Source organism: Equus przewalskii, chromosome 3 (genome assembly GCF_037783145.1).
Source record: "Equus przewalskii isolate Varuska chromosome 3, EquPr2, whole genome shotgun sequence".
NCBI classification, from domain to species: Eukaryota; Metazoa; Chordata; class Mammalia; order Perissodactyla; family Equidae; genus Equus; species Equus przewalskii.
This window is the reverse complement of record NC_091833.1, coordinates 87,882,284-87,901,937: the sequence shown is the minus strand read 5'-3', so window position 1 is coordinate 87,901,937 and position 19,654 is coordinate 87,882,284. Positions and strand designations below refer to the sequence as shown.

The 19,654-nt window shown below is 38.2% G+C and overlaps 1 protein-coding gene across 4 annotated transcripts in view; it reads right to left on the bottom strand.

The window, feature by feature from the left end:
* Positions 1-19,654, bottom strand: part of RFC1 (replication factor C subunit 1) — a 79,881-nt gene that overhangs the window by 54,762 nt on the left and 5,465 nt on the right. For 2 of the 4 annotated variants that reach the window (XM_070615132.1, XM_070615133.1), the window contains exons 2-5: positions 15,827-15,913; positions 11,463-11,591; positions 5,440-5,515; positions 3,734-3,856 (exon numbers count right to left, since the gene is read on the bottom strand). Coding sequence is in view for 2 of the 4 variants with exons in the window: in XM_070615129.1 (XP_070471230.1) it covers positions 3,734-3,856; positions 5,440-5,515; positions 11,463-11,591 (328 nt within the window). In the remaining 2 variants the exon portion in view is untranslated. The remainder of the gene's footprint in view (positions 1-3,733; positions 3,857-5,439; positions 5,516-11,462; positions 11,592-15,826; positions 15,914-19,654) is intronic. The other 2 variants (XM_070615129.1, XM_070615130.1) reach the window with 1 other exon arrangement.

Sequence of the window (19,654 nt, the reverse complement as noted above, 5' to 3'; positions counted from 1 at the left end):
CTCATTGGACCACCACAAAGGCCTCTGATGTAGGTACTGGCAATATCCCCATTCTCCGAATGAGGAGACTAAGACCCAGCGGAGGTAAACAAGGATTCAAGCCAGGCAGTCTGACTCAAGAGCCCACGCTCTTAACCACCACACATGCTACACTGCAAGAAAAAGACCCAAAACACAAAGGCTGGTTTATAAAAGAAAAGATAAAATACAGAATAATGAGGCAAAAATCATTTCTTTTGAAATTAAGAGGTTTTCAAAACTGAATCATGTCACATAATCCTTTTCCACAAGAAGCTCCAATCTCCAACTAAACAATACAATTTTAGGTTAGAATTTTTATTTTTAAACTATTACTACGACAAATATTTTATTTAACCTTATACTGATGAATATTTATATTTACAATGTGAATATTTATTCATGACCCAGTACTGAAAAACCGTAGTTTTAGCTTAAAAAAAGTAAAGAATAATAAAAGACCTATTTTGTCATCAAGAATTTTCCAGTTAATGTATTAATCTCAAGAAGTGGCACTTTTTTTGAAACTCATTATTATTTCTGATTTTATTATGCTAATTATATTGTGGACTTAACAGTTTCATTCTCATTTATTAAAAGAAGAAAAAGGGCTTATCTTCATCCCATACACCTATCATTTCAAGGAATAAAAAAGTATGAGAAGATAAAACAGGCAAGAAAACAGCTAGCTTCTTTCTTCTATCTCAATTCTAAGAAAAAACAAAATCCTATGTAATACTGAACATCACACTAGATGGGTACATTGTACCCATTTTAAGCTAAAACAAGGAATAATACTCGCTTTCACATGTACATACCACCAGCAGAATGACATAAACACTGCCTAATGCTCATAAAAATTTCAGATTAAATGCTGGACATCTCTTCAGAAAATAACATTTGGAAATACCTGGTCTGAAATAAACAATCCCGTGTTAAAGAAAATCTGTGATCAGAGCTTAAAATGTCTGACCCTTCTGTGTACCTAAAATCACAAGATAACGATAGCCTTGATCCACAGTTGAAGGCCATGGCCGTCTGCACACTAACTTTGACATTTTCAGGGTGTCACTGGACAGTTTGATCACACCACCTTCAGTTACACAATAAACCTATCACCATACTGTTTTTAGTATTCCTCCCACATATTCAAACCTTCACAAAGGTGGCCAGATCTAAGAAGGGGGCCTCTTAATGGAAGAGTTCATTTGTACAATGTGCCTGAGCACATATTTAGCAACAGAACAATAAGGTTAAAGAATCTACCCACCACCTGCCATAGTGAAGAAATGTCTCAGTTTACCAAAAATTTTACAGATAACATGTTCACAGCGCTTACATTTTGCCCTTGATCATTTGAACAACTTCATCAAATAAACGTCCCAGAGAATCCACAAAGCTCACCTGTGGGCTTCTTGTTTTTCTTTTTCTTTTTTCCTTTTGACCACTTCCTATTAACTGTGTCAGGCACTGGGTCTGGCCCTTTCACATGCAGCATCCCATTAAGTTTTCCCAAGAAGCCTATGCAATTAGTGTTTCTGCTTCATAGAAAGGGGGACAGACTCACTGAGCTTTAGCTTTAGCACAGCTGTTAGAAGGGAAGATAGGATGCACCCTCCAGGCAGAGCTTTTGATCTTCCAGTCTGAGGTTCCTTCTACAACACACGGAGTATCTTTCCTGTTTCATTCCCTACTTACTGACCAATTTATCTACCATGAGTACCATGTTCATACTCTCAAATAATAGCTCACACATATAAGCAAAGTTTTACTTTTACTCATATATCCAAAAATCTTGGCTTTCATCTGCAAGTTCCAATAACATTAAAACTTTAAAGGTGAATTGTATGATATGTGAATTTCAACTCAATAAAGCTGTTATTTAAAAAAAAAAAGAAGAATCTTAAGCATGCTAATAACAACAACTGTCCAATTATCCTCATTATAGTACCCATAGATAGCACGGCTCAGTGAAGCTCATAGGTAATCCAAAAACCCAATCTGTAACTCATCTGAAAAAAGGTTTATAGATCAGTCCCTTAATACTGCTAATTTTTTAAGACTCTCATTACTTCACTCCTAGATTACTATAAATGCCTCGACCTCCCAATTATAGTTTCTCCACTCTCTATCCCACCTAGTAATCTAGCAATCACCCTCAAATACTATTTTCAGCATAACACAACTCTTTTCAAAAACTTTAATGGTTCTCTTTCACCTGCTATGTTAAGTCTAAATTCATCTGCCTAGCTTGCAACATCTTCCCTAATCTGGCTTCATCTACCTACCGCTACTCCTCATCACGTGGGCAAGCAATCTTTCCAGCGTCCTGCGAACATATCAAGTCTTGTACTGGGTGCTGTGCCTTAAAAAGTTCCATCCCCTTCACCTGATGTGTTCTTCCCCCGTCACCTGCTCACCCTTCAATGGCCAGATCAAGTCTTACCCTCTCCATCAAGCCCTCTTCCTGACTGCTGCATACTGCAGCCTCAGGCAACTCCTACAATACTTGGAGTCTTTAGTCATCTTTTGTATCCCCAGTACCTAGTATTTGGGACATAAAAGACACTCAATAAATGTTTGTTGAATGTTAGCAACATACTGTGCCAAAATAATTATGTGGCTTTTACCTTATCTCTTCAAACCAGATGTATTCACTTTACTAGCAATTCAAGTAGCAGAGTGCAAAAATAATGGTTTCAGAGATTTTCTTCAATATCGACAAATTAATGAGGTATCAGATGCCCTCATGGCTCCTTCAAGTATTTCCATATAGGAACCGATTCAACAGGCTCTGTAAGTTTGAAGATTAATATAGCTGACCTTTTATTGCTAGTATGGTCTCTTCTAGGAGTTAACAATGCTATAATCACAAGGCCTTTACAACAAATCCCTGTGAGCTTTTTCCTAAGATGACAACGTAATTCAGGGCTCCTCACTATAAAAGAACACTACCCATGAAACAAATATTTATGCTATGAAATCTTAAGATTAGTGCACAATAATTTATAAATGTCTTTGCTTTTCCACCACTCAAAACAGATCAAACAGAAATAAATTTAAGTACAAAAACAATCTTTTTTTAAAAAAAGCCAATGCTAAAATCTTTAGTCACCAGAGAATATAAGGAATTCAGGTCACATCTGTGCTAGATTATAAATCACAAATATAAATAATCATTATAAACCTAGATTATTATGACTTCAGCATGCAAAATAAAAAACTTACATAAAAGTTTTAAAACAATACAATAATATTTTAATACATGATTCAAGATAGAGCTTCAACTTATATGATTCAATATAGAGCACTTAAAAATATTACAGGGGAATTGGCCCTTAACCCACAGAAAATGCCAAAGATGCAGCCTTCCCCTGATAAACATAATTCAACAAAGTGAAAAGGGCAATAGAGGGGCCAGCCCCGTGGCCAAGTGGTTAAGTTCGCGCACTCTGCCTCAGCGGCCCGGGGTTTTGCCGACATGGCACCTCTCATCAGACCATGCTGAGGTAGTGTTCCACACGGCACAACCAGAAGGACCTACAACTAGAACATACAACTACGTACTGGGGGAGCTTTGGGGAGAAGAAGGAAAAAAAAGGCAATAGAAATTCAATTCAAAGTGAAGGAGGTACATTTAGACACCCATGAAAAGCATAAGAACATGACACACGCTGCTTCTATCTAAAACATTAAACATATTCAATGCCCTTACCTGTTTCTGAAATGTATGTAATAGGATCCTGCCGCAGAATTTTACCAGGTTTAGAAGACAATGGCAATTTTTCTGGTTGCTTTTTGGCATTTTTTACCTGCACTGTCTCCTCTGATTCTGAATCTGTACATGAGAAGAAAATAAAACAAAACTTTGAAAAGAAGTATTATAATACAGTGTGTTTCTAAAGCGGTTATTGTTAACCGGTTCCTCAAGGCCCTTTCCGAGACACACTCTCATGTGACTCTCACAGGTTACTTCTACCCAGTGTTAAGTCTTTGCATTAGTTTTGTATGGCTGCTATAACAAATCACCACAAACTCAGTAGCTTAAAACAAGACAAATTTATCATCTTACAGTTCTGGAAGATAGAAATCCGATATGGGTCTCATTGGGCTAAGATCAAGGTCTTAGCAGGACTGTGTTCCTTTCTGGATACTCTAGGGAAGAATCCATTTCTTGCCTCTTCCAGTTTCCGTGTCTGCCAGCATCCCTTGGCTCACATCCCCCTTCCTCCATCTTCAAAATGAGCAACATTAGGCAAAGTCCTTCTCATGCTGCCATCTCTCTGGCCTTCTTGCATAGTCGATCTCTCTCTCTTCTTCTGTCACCCTCGTCCTTGTGACTACATTGGACCCACCCGGATAATCCAAGATAATCTCTCTATTCTAAGGTCATCTGATTGGCAATTTTAATGCCACCTACAACTGTAATTTCCCTTTGCCATGTAAACTAACATATTCATAGATTCCAAGAATTAGGCCATAGACATCTTTGGGGGCCATTATTTTGTCTACCACCGCCTAATCGCCCAGAGCCCTTAAACGTAAGTCAGGACAAAGTGTAAGTACCTAGCATAGTGCTGGGTACAAAATAGGTGTTTCATAAACTTTAGTGCCGTTCCTCTTCACCATGCTTTTACAAATCCTCTCTCATACCGTTCTAAATTGTATCAAACAATGAAACTTCCAGTTTCCAAAAAGATGGAAATTCCTGGGAAATGGGGATATGTACCTCTTTCAAATTCTTAACAGTATACAGCAGTAAAAGACTCACAATAAACACTCAAGTACTTTTAGAAATGAGGCAGAACTTTTACTATCATTGTCAAAATCCTGACAATCTATAAATGCTTTCTTAGGTTACATTCTTAATTTTAAGAATTCACACCACATGGATCTTCTCCACAAAAGCAAAACCTAATACTTCCTGAGTTCTACCATTATTTTAACATATCAAAAAAGGCATGCACAAAAATTTATATTCCCTATCTTAAAAGTATATGCAAAGAAAAGTTTTCAAATTGCGTTTGTTCTATTTTAAGTGCAACAAAAAAGGACCAGATCAAAAGCACGAAAATTAAATTTCAGATCTGTTTCTAAGGCATTATTTTTTCAAGTTCAGTTTCCAAGGACCTCAGCTGGAAGAGAAGGTAACACGAATATTTTTAAAAATAAATGTAATATTTTCAAAGTAAGTTTGAGACATGCTATATACTTTATCCCTCTCTGAACAAATCTTTAATATATTGACATATTTAGATAAATTCTGCAGTAGGATAAAATTATTTTCAACTTTATTTGGGCATAGGGCCCTCTACTCATAGCACCCGCTACCACCATAGAGAGAACACTAGTTTGGAAAATGCTGTTTTAAGGGATATAAAATAATTTTTAAACTTTAAAGCTCCTCACAAGAAATATTACCTGAATCATAGATGATCCTCTTTTTCTTGTTTGGTTGCTTCTGTTTAAAGTCATCTTCTTCACAAGAACTATTTACCTATAAAATATCACAGTATAATTAGAACACAAAGAAGCCTATATAACTTAGCCATTTTTTCTTCATTAGACTTGGGCTCAGTGATTCTCAACTAGGAGATATTCCGCTCCCCCAGGAGACATTTTTGCCTGTCGTAACTGGGGGGCTTGGGGGAGGAGGGTTACTAGCATCGAAGGGGTAGACTAAGGATGCTGCTAAACATCCTACAATGCACAGGACAGTCCTACACAACACAGAATTATGCAGCCCCAAATGTCAATAATGCCCTGAATAGGCTACAGAACAGGCCAGATGATAACTGCACCAGATGTGAAAGAAAGAATTATAGAAAAAGCTGTAGTATTCAGCTCCACTTTCAACACTAACCTATATATAACAAAGAGTAAAAGAATATCAGATAGTACACAGCAAGTGCTTCCTGAAAATGACAGAGACAGAAATAAAGCTAAGGGGTTGTGGGCCCACCACAACCCAATGCCTGTTGGAAAACTAAATAAAACCAAGGCAAAAGGTATTATTTTTATTTTTTAGTTATACATCACATTTCGAACATATTCAAATTTTCCCAAAAAGCATCAAGAAAGAAGACAGAAAAAAAACCAATGTAATCAATTATAAGGTAGGAATGTTTCTATCCATTATAATAAAACGTCAAAAATATAAGAACAATCAACTAGCTTGCAACAAAATGAGACAAATGAACCATTATAATAATTCAAATACACCAGTGGACTAGAGGACAGAGCCAGAAGCAAATACAATAACTTAAAAATAAGAGCAGAAGGTAGCCCAGAAGTGAGAGAGCCACAGAAGGGGGCTGTCTCCCGAAATAGGTATGCATGATACAGCAAGTGTCCAGCTAAGGTTAAAAGAATTGAACAGGGGCCAGCCCGACGGTGCAGCAGTTAAGTGCACACATTCCACTTCAGCGGCCTGGGGTCGCCAGTTCGGATCCCAGGTGCGGACATGGCACCGCTCAGAAGGCCATGCTGTGGTAGGCATCCCACATGTAAAGTCAAGGAAGATGGGCATGGATGTTAGCTCAGGGCCAGTCTTCCTCAGCAAAAAGAGGAGGATTGGCAGCAGATGTTACCTCACAGCTAATCTTCCTCAAAAGAAAAATTAATTAAAAATAAAATAAATAAATTAAAAAAAAAAAAGAATTGAACAAAGATTTTAGCTGCTGCCCATCACAGGGGAAATAAGAATTTGGAGTTTGAGTTCAGCCAAGTTAACTGCCTGCTAAACCAAATGAATTAACACTTTTTGGAAGAATATAACAAAATCCAAAGTACCTACACTGTATCATTCACACTGTCTAAGGTAAATCCAAAATAACCAGACATACAAAGAAATAGGAAATGTGGGGCTGGCCCCAAGGCCTAGTGGTTAAGTTTGGTGCACTCCACTTCACCAGCCCAGGTTCAGTTCCCATGCGTGGACCTACACCACTTGTCAGCAGCCATGCTGTGATGGCATCTCACATACAAAATAGGGGAAGACTGGCACAGATGTCAGCTCAGGGCGAATCTTCCTCAAGCAAAAAGAGGAAGATTGGCAACAGATGTTAGCTCAGGGTGAATCATCCTCAACAACAACAAAAAAAAGAAATAGGAAATGTAACCTGTGATGGTTAATTTTATGTGTCAATTTGACTGGGCCACAAAGTGCCCAGATATTTTGTCAGACATTATTTTGAGTGTTTCTATGAGGGTGTTTTAGGATGTGTTTAACATTTAAATTGACAGCATGAGTAAAGCAGATTGCCCTCCCTAACATGAGTGGGTCTCATCCCATTAGTTGAAGGCCTGAAGAGAACAAAGGTTGACCCTCTCCCAAACAAGAAGGAATTTTTCCTTCCTGACTGCCTTCAAGCTGAGACACCAGTTTTTCCTGCCTTCAGACCTGAACGGAAACATCAGCTCTTCCTGGGTCTCAAGCCTGCTAGCCTTCGGACTGGGAACCACACCATCAGCTCTCCTCACTCACAGGCCCTTGGACTCACACTTGAACTACACCACCAGCTATCCTGGGTCTTCAGCTCGCCAACTGTAGGTCTTGGGACTTGCCAGCCTCCATCATCAAGCAAATCAATTCTTTGTAATAAATAAATTTTATATACACACACACATATATATACATATATCTCCTATTGGTTCTGTTTCTCTGAAGAACCCTGACTAATACAGATTTTATTACTGAGAAGTGGAGTGCTGCTATAACAAATACCTAAAATATGGAAGTGGCTTTAGAACTGGGTAATGGTAGAGGCTGGAGGAGTTTGAGCTGCATGCCAGAATAAGCCTAGACTACTATGAAGGGACTTTGCTGAAAATATGGATGTTACAGGCAGTTCTGGCAAGGTCTCAGGGAGAAAAGATGAGAACTATAGAGAAAGTCTCTACTGTCTAAGAGAATACATATATCATGATAAAGTGAATGTTGGCAGACATATAAACATGACAAACCATTCTGGTATGATCTCAGACAGAAATGAGGTTATCAGAAACTGCAGGAAAGGTGATTCTTGTTATAAAATGGCAAAGAACTTGGCTGAATTGTGCTCCAGTGAAACATATAAATTGTATTTGTGAACAGACAGAACATTGGAACAACGAAATAGCTGAGGAGATTTCTAAGTGAAATGTTGGAAGGTACGGTCTGGGTCCTCCTGACTGCAGTAAAATATAAGAGGAGCAAGATGAACTGAACTATTAAGCAAAAAGGAACCAGAACTTAAAGACTTGGAAAATTCTCAGCCTGTCCACAGTGCAAGAGTGAGAAAGTGTGTTCTGAAGAGAACACCAAGAGTGTAGCTGGACTATAGAAGCAGAAACATATGGCTGGTTTTAAATGAAGGGAACAAAATGAAGGAAAGCTGTCAGGCTTCTTGATTCTACAAGACAGGACAACAAAGCTACTCGACTGTAAACCTGCACTATTCTCCAAGAAAAGGGAAGAGTGACCCTGAAGGTGATTCAGAGATCAGGGCTACCTTATTTCTTGTCTCAACAGATCAGACAGGCTCTGCCCAGAAGCTTTGAAGGCGGGACCACCCTGCAGAGCTGTGGGGGTGACACCACTGTCCCAGTGGGTCCAGAAGGCAGGGCATTGAGCCCAAGAGGATTATTCTCAAGGTTTAAGATCTAATGGAATTTGCCTTGCTAGATTTTGGACTTGCCTGGGACCCATCACACTTTTCTTCCTTCTGATTTCTCCCTTTTGAAATGGGAATGTCTATTCTACGCCTTTCTTACCATTGGATTTTGAAAACACATAACTTGTCTGGTTTCACAGGTTCACAGATGGAGAGGAATTTTCCCTCAGAAAGAATCATATCTAAGTCTCACAGATATCTGATTTCGACAATATTCAGATGAGACGTTGGACTTCAGACTTTAGAGTTGCAATGAGTTAAAACTTGTGGGGGCTGTTAGGATGGAGTAGACATATTTTGAATGTGAGAAGGACATGCATTTTGGGGGTCATTGGCAGAATGTTATGGACTGAATGTTTCTGTCCTCCCAAAATTCATATGTTGAATCTCTAACCCCCAGTGTGGCTGTATTTGGAGATAGAGTCTCTAAGAAAGTACTGTCATGTGTTGCACAATGACGTTCTAGTCGGAGATGTACTACATATATGACAGACAGATATATATGATGGCAGTCACAGAATATTAGTACCATATAGCCTAGATGCGCAGTAGACTATACCATCTAAGTTTGTCTAAGCACACTCTATGATGTTCGTACAACAAAGAAATCACCTAACAATGCATTTCTCAGAACTTATCCCATCATTACTGATGCACGACTGTAATTAAGGTTAAATGAGATCATAAAGATGGGGCCTTTATCTGATAAAAATTAGTGTCCTTATAAGAAGAGACACCAGAGAGCTCATTTGCACACACACATGTGCACACTCACTTGCTCGCTATCTTGCTCACTTTCAACCTCCCTCCCCATGCGTTCACACCAAGGAAAGGGTATGTGAGGACACAACAAGAAGGTAGCCAGCTGTAAACCAGAAAGAGAGCTCTCACCAGAAACTGAATCACCTGGAACCTTGATCACAGACTTCTAGCCTCTAGAACTGTAAGAACATAAATTTCTATTGTTTAAGCCACCAAGTCTATGGTATTTTGTTATGGTAGCCCAAGCTGAGTAATACCTGAGCCATAGATTCAAGAGAAAAGGCACCTGATAAAGACCAATCCTGATAAAACAGAGATCTTAGAATTAACAGACAAGAATTTTAAAGCATCTATTGTAACTACATTCAAGAACATAAAGGAGAGAAATAAAAACTATGAAAAGGAACCAAATGGAAATTCTAGAATTGACAAATACCGTATTTAAAATAAAATATTCACAGCACAGGCTTAATAGCAAACTGGAGATGACACAAGAGTAATGAATTTGAAGACAGTAATAAAGAAATTATCTAATCTTAAGTACAGAGAAAAAAAGGATACAAATAAGCCCCAATGATCTGTGAGACAATATCAAAATTCTAATATGTATACAATTGGAATCCCAGAAGAAGAAAAGAGAGAGAAAATGAGGCAAAAAAAATATGTGAAGAAACAACGGCAAAAAGTTCTCAAATTTGATGCAAGATACAAACTTACAGATTCAAGAAGCTCAGAAAACCTAAACAGGATAAACAAAAGAAAACTACACCCAAGCACATCACAGTTAAAGTGGAAAACAAAAGATAAAGAGAAAAATCTTTAAAGCAGCAGGAGAAAAAGATTACATACCAGAGAAAACACTACGTATGAATCACTGCTAACATCTCACTAGAAAAAATGGAAGCCAAAAGACAGTACAACATCTTAAAGTGCTGAAACAAAGAACTGTCGATCCAAAATTCCATACCCAGCAAAATATCCTTCAAGAATGAAAGCAAAATAAAGACATTTTTAGATAAACAAAAACTGACAGAATTCATTGCCAAAAGATCTACACAAGAAATGCTAAAGAAAATTCTTTAGGTTTAAAGAAAATATTAGATGGAAATTGAGATCTTTAATAAGAAATGAAAAGCACCAGAAATGGCAAATAAGTGGATAAATATAAAAAAGCATTTTCCCCTCTTAAATTCTTTAAAAAACATCTGTTTAAAGCAAAAATTATTACACTGAATGTGGAGTATTAACATATGCAGATATAATACATATGACAACTAGGAGATAAAGGATGGAGCGGTGGTTAAAGAGACCCGTAGAATTGCAAAATTCTTACATTTTACATGAAGTGGAACTATATTAACTCTGATGCACATTGTAGCCATTGCATGCTTTCCATAGTGACATTATATCTTAACTTCTCTGAGACCCAAGGAGGACAGGGAAAAAAATAAAGCTTTCCTCCAAAGGCCTCCCTCACCTGAAGTCCAATAGCATTTACCAGGAATAGGGGCTCATGACTCTATGAGCAAACTTTGGTCTTAAAACACAAAGTTTTCTTTGTTTGTTTGTTTACTTTAAAGATTTTATTTTTCCTTCTTCTCCCCAAAGCCCCCCAGTAGATGGTTATATATATTTTTAGTTGTGGGTTCTTCCAGTTGTGGCATGTGGGACACCACTTCAGCATGGTTTGATGAGCAGTGCTAGGTCCGAGCCCAGGATCTGAACCTGTGAAACCCTGGGCTGCCGAAGCAGAGCACACAAACTTAACTACTTGGCCATGGGGCCAGCCCCAAAACACAAAGTTTTAACAACTAAAAAGTGCTCCATCTCTACTTCAGGAAAGCACCAAGCTATGAATGCAGTAACATATATTAATTAGAAATAAGTAAAACCTTATTACTGTTCTTCTTCCTCTGTTAAATGAGTTGAAATCTATATTTACTCAAGGCTCCCTCAAGTCCTATCAAGTCTAGGAACAGAGTTTATTTAACCTTTCATACAATTCTAAATTGTATTTGGAAAACTGACCTTGATTTCCTTTATTCCTTTCTTTGCTTTTAAAGTTTCTTCAGCAGACTTTGTTTTCTCATTCTTCTTTACTGTTTCACTTGCAAGTTTCTTTCCACTTGGTATAACCCCAAAGAATTTCCGAATATCCTAAAAACATAAAAGAGGATTCATACATAAACATTAACTACACAAAATTCTATTTCAATTGTAAAAAGGGACAGCTGTACATACACACACTGGGTTATGCCGAGTAACTTCTTCTTAGTAACATAGTTCCATATGCAGCAGCATTCCTTTTATATGCAAAAGTTAACTGATAAAAGTACCTGAGCTAAAAATAATTTGCCTAATGAAAAGTAATATTAATTCTCAGAATCTGGCCAAAAACAGGGAAACATAAGAAACTGAAATCTTTGTTAACAACAGCACAATTACACAGGGGTGCAAGTAAAAGGTATCTATTGGTCATGCATACACGCACTCATCCCATTACCCCAGGCACAGGAGGGGAGAAGACAAAGAGTTGAAGAATACAATTCTTGCCCATAGGATTTATACTCCAGTTTGAGAGAAGAATAACTCTCACAATGCTGATCATTTAAAACCTTAATAATTAAGAACCCTGACATTATTTTCCTTTATATGATTTTTCCAAATTCTGAAAAAAAAATTTTTGAGGAAAATTGGCCCTGAGCTAACATCTGTGCCACTCTTTCTCTATTTTATGTGGGATGCCGCCACAGCATGGCCTGATGAGCAGTGCGAGGTCTGTGCCAGGGATCCAAACCTGCGAACCCCAGGCTGCTAAAGAAGAGCACGCAAACTTAACCACTATGCCACCAGGCCAGCGCCCTGAAGAAAAAAATCTGATGCTTATTACAATATTCTTCTTACTTACTCTACACCCCCTCCACCATGTTAAACTGCAGAATTCAAATTAACCAAGCTGAAACATCTATGATGTAATTTACAACTAAAATCACTCACTTTTCTTATCCTTATCATACATATTCTTCCCTACCCTATCCAATTTTAGCTTTGAAGAAACTGTGGTATAGAGAACAGGAAACAGACCTTAGAATTAGAAAGCATTGGTTTGAATCTCTGCTCTGGTGCTTTCTATCTGTGTGGCCTTGGGCAACTTACTTTAATTTATCTACATCTGTTTTCTCATCAGTAAAGAGGGACTAATAGCACCTACACTTTATAAGGATTAATTATGCATCTATCACTACTTTGGCTCAGTAAAAAGCCTCCCTTCACCCCGTTTATGAACTATTATCCCTTCATATCACTGAAACATCTCCATTTACAGTTATCTCTGCTCACAGGCAGGAGTATAAGGAATACAGAATAATGAGAACTTACAATCTAAATTCCAAAGAACTGGGTTTAAAGAACCAGCTGTACCAATTTCCCTCTTCCCATCCTTGATGGTTATAATCCTGAGTGAGTTTTCAACCCTTCTTACCTGTTCCAACCTCTTTCTCTTTATTGTTGTGAGGAAAATGCCTATAAAAGTATTTCGTAAAGTATAAGAAAGTTAACAATTATTTCCTAGATCTTGGCAGTAATTGCCATACTCTTAAAATGTTGAAAGTTTGAAACAACTGTGTTAGACTAAACACACAAGCATATTTTAGCTTTGCGACTAAGCCAATAAACAAAGCAGAAAAATGAGGTATACAGGCATGCTAAATTTTTCAAAAAGATTAAAGACTTCCCTGGTTTTATACGTTCTTTTGTAAATTTCATAATACAGAAAAATCACAAGTACATCCTAATAAAATCTAACTCTAAAAAATACTGTTTATGGAATGGATACCTCAGTATGAAACCGGGAGATTTGTGTCAGGCACTAAGGAAAAGACGGATGATAGAGAAAGCCACAGTCTCCCGTATAACTTGCAACGAATTGAGTTTGAGGCTGACAACTACTTACTTTATTGCTTCTGGAGGAAATGAAAGTTTCACATTGGAGTTTCACTCTTAAAATTACCAAGTGATTCTTCATTCTAATAGTGGTGATTGTTTAAACATGCATACGCATACATACACACACACACACACACACACCCCAACCCACATGCACCATGGAAATACCAAAACTGAAGATTAATAATCAGGTTAAAAACAATGATGGTTTTCAATCTGTTTTAGGCCCATAAATGCTTAAAACCACAAAGAGAAAGAAAACAAAACATAATTCAGGAAATGGCACTGTTGGTAACGTTCAGCTCTCTGGTTTTTGTCTGTACCACACTGCCACTCCTCAGCATTGTCACACTCTCTTTCCTAAGTAATTCTTTCTTTTCACATTCCCTTTCTTTTCCTTTCCCTTTATTCTACGCTACTCTCCTGCACTTATGCTGATGCCCCATGCCCTTATACTCTGATGGCAGTAGAAGAGTTAAATAAAATTACAGCATCCTGACATAACTCAATATACACTAAAATTCTAAAGTTCTGGAAAAGAATTTCCAAGAGAATGAAAGACATTCTACTCATACCTTTTTAGGACCATCTTGTGTATAAATCTCTAGATGCAAAGGTCACCAATTTGGCCTTAATTTATAGTGCGACTTCACCTTACTCTTCAATTAATATTCTGTCTAGTATTCCAGGTCTTCAATGATTTCACAAAATGAAGAAGAACAAGTTTATTGGCTAGTTATATTCCCAAATAATGGATCTAAATACCACTCTTATCTGCATGGAATAATTCTTGCAGAATATGAGTAGAAAAAGGAGCTCAATTTTACATTTACTTTTATAATCTTGGCAAAATACAGGCCTTCTAAGCAGAACATCAAGACTAGAAACTATCCATAAAGAAAGATTTGACTACATAAAAATAAAACAAAAGATGCCATAAACAAAGTTAAAATACAAGCAACTAACTTGAAAATATCTACGTTATATATAAAACGGTTCCTACAAATCAATAAAAGATAAGCTAACAGAAAAATGAATAAAAGCTACTAGTAAGAAAAATATAAAAGAAATGCAAACAAGAACAAACATAAAAGATGCTCAACTTGACAAATAATAAACAGATTTGTCAAAGATGAGAAACAGATGCTCAGACTCTGCATTGCTAATAGAAAAACAGGGGGTCGGCCCAGTGGCATAGTGGTTAAGTTCACACACACTGCTTCAGTGTCTCGGGGTTCACAGGTTCGGATCCTGGGCACAGACCTAGCACTGTTCATCAAGCCATGCTGTGGCGGCATCCCACATAAAGTAGAGGAAGAATGGCACAGACGTTAGCTGAGCAACAATCTTCCTCAAGCAAAAAGAGGAAGACTGGCAACAGATGTTAGCTCAGCAACAATCTTCTTCACACACACACCAAAAAAAGCAAAAATGGGTATAATCTTTCCAGGGGATAATCCGGCAATACCTATCAAAATTTTACACGTGCATACCCTTTGCCCCAGTAATTCCATTTCTAAAAGAAATAGATATTTTTATTTGGGGGAGCTAAAAGAGAGTAGTAATTAACTCTTCTTACTTTCTTCAACAGTCATTAAATGAACAAACAGGTCAGCTCAAATAAGGCAAAAGACTTTGGCAAAAATCACACAAAAGTGAAAAATTTTAGCACAGACAGCTAACAACAACAAGTAAATTTTTGAGGCTTTTCCTTACAACTACTGGACACAGATTTATCTCTTTTGATAATTCTATGAAGTAAACAGACAAGAATGATACATCACCATTTTGCAGACGAATAAGTTGAATTAAGTCAGACAAACACAGGCTTTTTGTCAGTTTTGCCACTTACTACCGAACACTTGGGATAATTACTTAACTTCTCTGCCCCTTAATTTCCTCATGATGCCACCTGCCTCAAAGGATTCCTGCAGGGACGACAGGTAGCACACCAAAAATCTCCAGAATGGAACTTGGTCCTCTGACTCCAAATCTCTTTCATAGTTTCCCACTTCACAGTGACTGCCCCTTTATAATTTTCCTGTAATTCTAAGGATCTATGCACAAGTAGCCATACCCCACAATCAGCAATGTGGCCTTTCCCTTCTCATTATTCCTGATACATCTGACCCTTGTCTGTTTATAGGCAGGCATTGTGCCAGGGAGTTAGGACACAAACCAGATAATCCCCTCGTGAAGCTACCTGGGAGACACATTAGTATATCACAAATTAAATGCAGAAGAGTGCTAGGACAGAGGTAAACAGAAAACGATAAAAGCACCAGGAGCACTTAACACAGAAAGCCTCAGGCACGGCTTCCCAAAAGGAGCCATAACTGAAGTGGGTCCTAAAACGATTAGTAGGACATACTTTTGTTAGTCACAGAAATCAGAGTTTGAATACACTGCTGTAAGGTCCATCCAGCAGGCTTGTCTATCTTACTCACCAGTGTATCTCAAGCAGAGGGCTAGCACCTCAGATAGTATTGGTTGAACACATGAGTGGTTATTCCTAAGGTCACTGACCTTCACACCTGCACTCAGAAAGAGAGGTTCTTGATTACATAAAATGAAATTGACAGTTGATTTGTTTTTAAAGATTGAGTATTAAAATAATTTTAATTGGGGCCAGGCCGGTGGTGCAGTGGTTAAGTTTGCACGTTCCGCTTCGGCGGCCCAGGGTTCACTGGTTCAGATCCTGGGTGCAGACACGGCACTGCTTGGCATGCCATGCTGTGGCAGGCGACCCACGTATAAAGTAGAGGAAGATGGGCATGGATGTGAGCTCAGAGCCAGTCTTCCTCAGCAAAAAGAGGAAGATTGACAGCTGATGTTAGCTCAGGGCTAATCTTCCTCAAAAAAATAAACAAATAAATAATGCTTTTAATTGAGATTAATTTTTTGCTATGACTTCACCTGTTTCTTTTTGTTTTAAGAAATTTTAAGTATGTATTAACACTTATGGTATATTATTTCTGAGGTAAATTGTTAAAGTTGATCTTCTACAATTGACCCTTGTAATATGATACTCTTTTAATATGGTACAATATTGTGGCTAAAAAAAAATACTTTCACTTTTAGTAGGACACTTCCTCTGCTTCAAATTTGTTTTTAGCCAAACAAATTACATTTTTTTTTAGAAATCAGAAATATCTCTACATATAATTGATGTTAATAATACAGCAAACTCTAGCACAGGCCTCAAGAACTTCTCTGAAGAAGATACCAGCAATCAATTATTCATATATTCATTCAACAAGTATTTACTGAGAGCCTTCTATGGGCCAAAAATTATTCTTGTGATTGGGATAAATATAACAGGCAAAAATCTCTGTTCTTATGGAGCCTTAATTCTACTTTCTGCTCTTGGTGTTTCTGTCTTTAGAAAATAAAGGAGAGCACAGGAAATAAAGAACAGACAAAATAAAGCACACTGGCAGAACAGAAATGGAGAATAGATGATTATGGGAATTATGAGGAACAGAAACTGCTTCCTCTGCTCGCCCTGGAATCTATTCAGTCTACCTGAGAGGCTGCTCCCAAGACAGTGAAAGGACCCATTTCCATTCTTAGTTGTGTCTATGAAGATGTGTAAGATTCTGGGGCCAGCCCTGTGGCCAAGTAGTTAAGTTCACATACTCTGCTTCAGTGGCCCAGGGTTTTGCCGGTTCGGATCCCAGGTGCAGACATGGCACCACTCATCAAGCCATGCTGAGGCGGTGTCCCACATAGCACAACCAGAGGGACCTACAACTAGAATATACAACTATGTACTGGGGGCATTTGGGGAGAAGAAGAAGAAAAAAAAAAAAAAGACGACAGACAACAGATGTTAGCTCAGCTGCCAATCTTTAAGAAGATATGTGGGGCTGGCCCAGTGGAACAGCAGTTAAGTTCACACGTTCCGCTTCTCAGGCGCCTGGGGTTTGCCGGTTTGGATACCGGGTGCAGACATGGCACTGCTTGGCAAAAGCTATGCTGTGGTAGGTGTCCCACGTATAAAGTAGAGGAAGATGGGCACGGATGTTAGCTCAGGGCCAGTCTTCCTCAGCAAAAAGAGGAGGAATGGCAGTAGTTAGCTCAGGGCTAATCTTCCTCAAAAAAAAAAAAAAAGATATGTAAGATTCTGAAGTCATAATATTCATATTGTATGAGCCTTAGGCTACTCTCTCAGAGAAATATTGTATCACAGAAAGTTTTCAGGTACCTGATCCAAAAATACAAACACTGGCAAAATTAAACAGAAAATGGAAATAATTATCTACTTCAGGTTTAAAAAAATAAGTTCTCCTTCATTCCTGCATAATTGGGATAATGGAAGCATGTGAAATTCTTTATGCCTGATCTAATGGTTTAGTTCAACATTTTGACATTTTCACCAGGGCTAACGTACTTAATGGTCTTTATTCATCCAGAAGTCAACTTTTTACAACTGCTTTCTGATCTAAAAAAATCAAATTTAAACTCCTTGAATGAATACTGAACTAAGGTCAAATGGAAAATAGACCTACCATATAATAAATACTGTGTATTTCTCTAAGCTACATCATTCATTGTCATTAAGTGTTCAGTAGCTTAGATATAAAATTATGCAGAAAGGGCTACAGAAGATGTTTTCATACCAGTAAGTTTTACATTCGAGTTGATTTCTCTTTTATTGGAAATACAAAGTTTACTTGTAGTTATTCATTCATCAAATACATATAGAAAATGTACCATGTGCCAGGCACTATACAGCAGTTCCCTATCCTTGTAGCCCCTATCCTTGCAGAGCTTATGCGCTAGTGTAAAAAAACCTATCAATAATAGGTTTCTTATCGAATAAATGTGCCAAAATGTGTGCGAAGGAAACAAGGTGGGTGGTCTCTTCACTAACCATAACACTCATTTCTTGTGCTTTTATGGATCTGACAAAAGCTATGAATATTCTCCACAGAAATACGCAAAAACACACTATAGTATAATACAAAAATATAATTTAGTCTTTAGCCCTGGTTTCTGGCACAGAGCTCCTAAATTCCTCAGAATTTCCTGAGTGATAAGAGAGTCTTTTGCTCATAATCAGCCTCTTTAGATCACATCAGAGTTTATGCTAATGACGTAACTTCGAGTGGAGCCTTATGATGGGGGCCAGTCACCAGAAAGGCCAAACACGTGATCAGAGGGTAGGACCTCTGAGCCTGACCCCTGGACCCACAGGGAGGGAAGCGGAGCTGAAGATGGGCTTATAAAACTCTTGAAAGAGCAATGTTTGCTGTTTGGAGAGCTTCTGGGTTGGTGAAGACATCAAGCTGCTGGGAGGGTGGTGCAGCCAAAGATGGCACGGACGCTCTGCACAAACACTTCTATATCTTGCCTATGGAGCTCTTCCTTCTATTTGGCTGTTCCTGAATTGCATCCTTATAATAAACCAGTAAATTAAAAAAAAAAAAAAGTAAGGTGTTTTCCTAAGTTCTGTGAGCCATTCTAGCATATTATTGAACCTCAGGAGGGCATCATGGGAAGCCTTGATTTAGAACCAGTGAGTAAAGGTGGCCCAGGACTTGCAATGAAGTCTGAAGCAGTCTTGTGGAACTGAGCCCCTTAACTTGTGGAATCTGCACTAACTCCGAAAAGTTAGTGTCAGAACTGAATTGAACTGTAGGACACCCAGTTGGTGTCAGAGAACTAGAGAACTGACTGGTGTCAAAAAACCCTCCACACACAGACACACCAAACTTTGTGTACAATTTTAGGGTTTTTTTTTTCCTAAAGTCTATATTAATGGCTCTCCAAGAACCCTAAGTCACAAACTTCTGATCCACATATTCACACCGCACAAGCTAACTCACACCCATCTCAACCTCAGTACCACCTATATACACACTGATACCTCCTAAATCGCGTCTCCACTCTAGACCTCCTCTGAGCGCCATATCCATGTAGCCAATAGTCTGCCAGATATGTCTCTGTCCAAATGCCCCAAAGTTGCCTCCAACCCATAATGTCCAAAACTAAGCTCATATTCTTCTGGGACTTGCTTCTCTCCCTTTATTTCCCACTTCAATGCATAGCACCACCATTCACCCAAAACAGAAAAATGGGCACTGTTTCTCCTCCTCACTCTGACCCTCCACCTAAATATCCCACTTGACCTATCTCCCAAATACTGCGGTCCTCTTCCCTTTATTTCTGTTGCCAGTGCCCTGATTAAAGGCTTTATTTACTTATTTAACAAACCTTTAAATAGGACTTACTGTGTGCCAGCCAATGATTTAAGCACTTAAAAATATTAA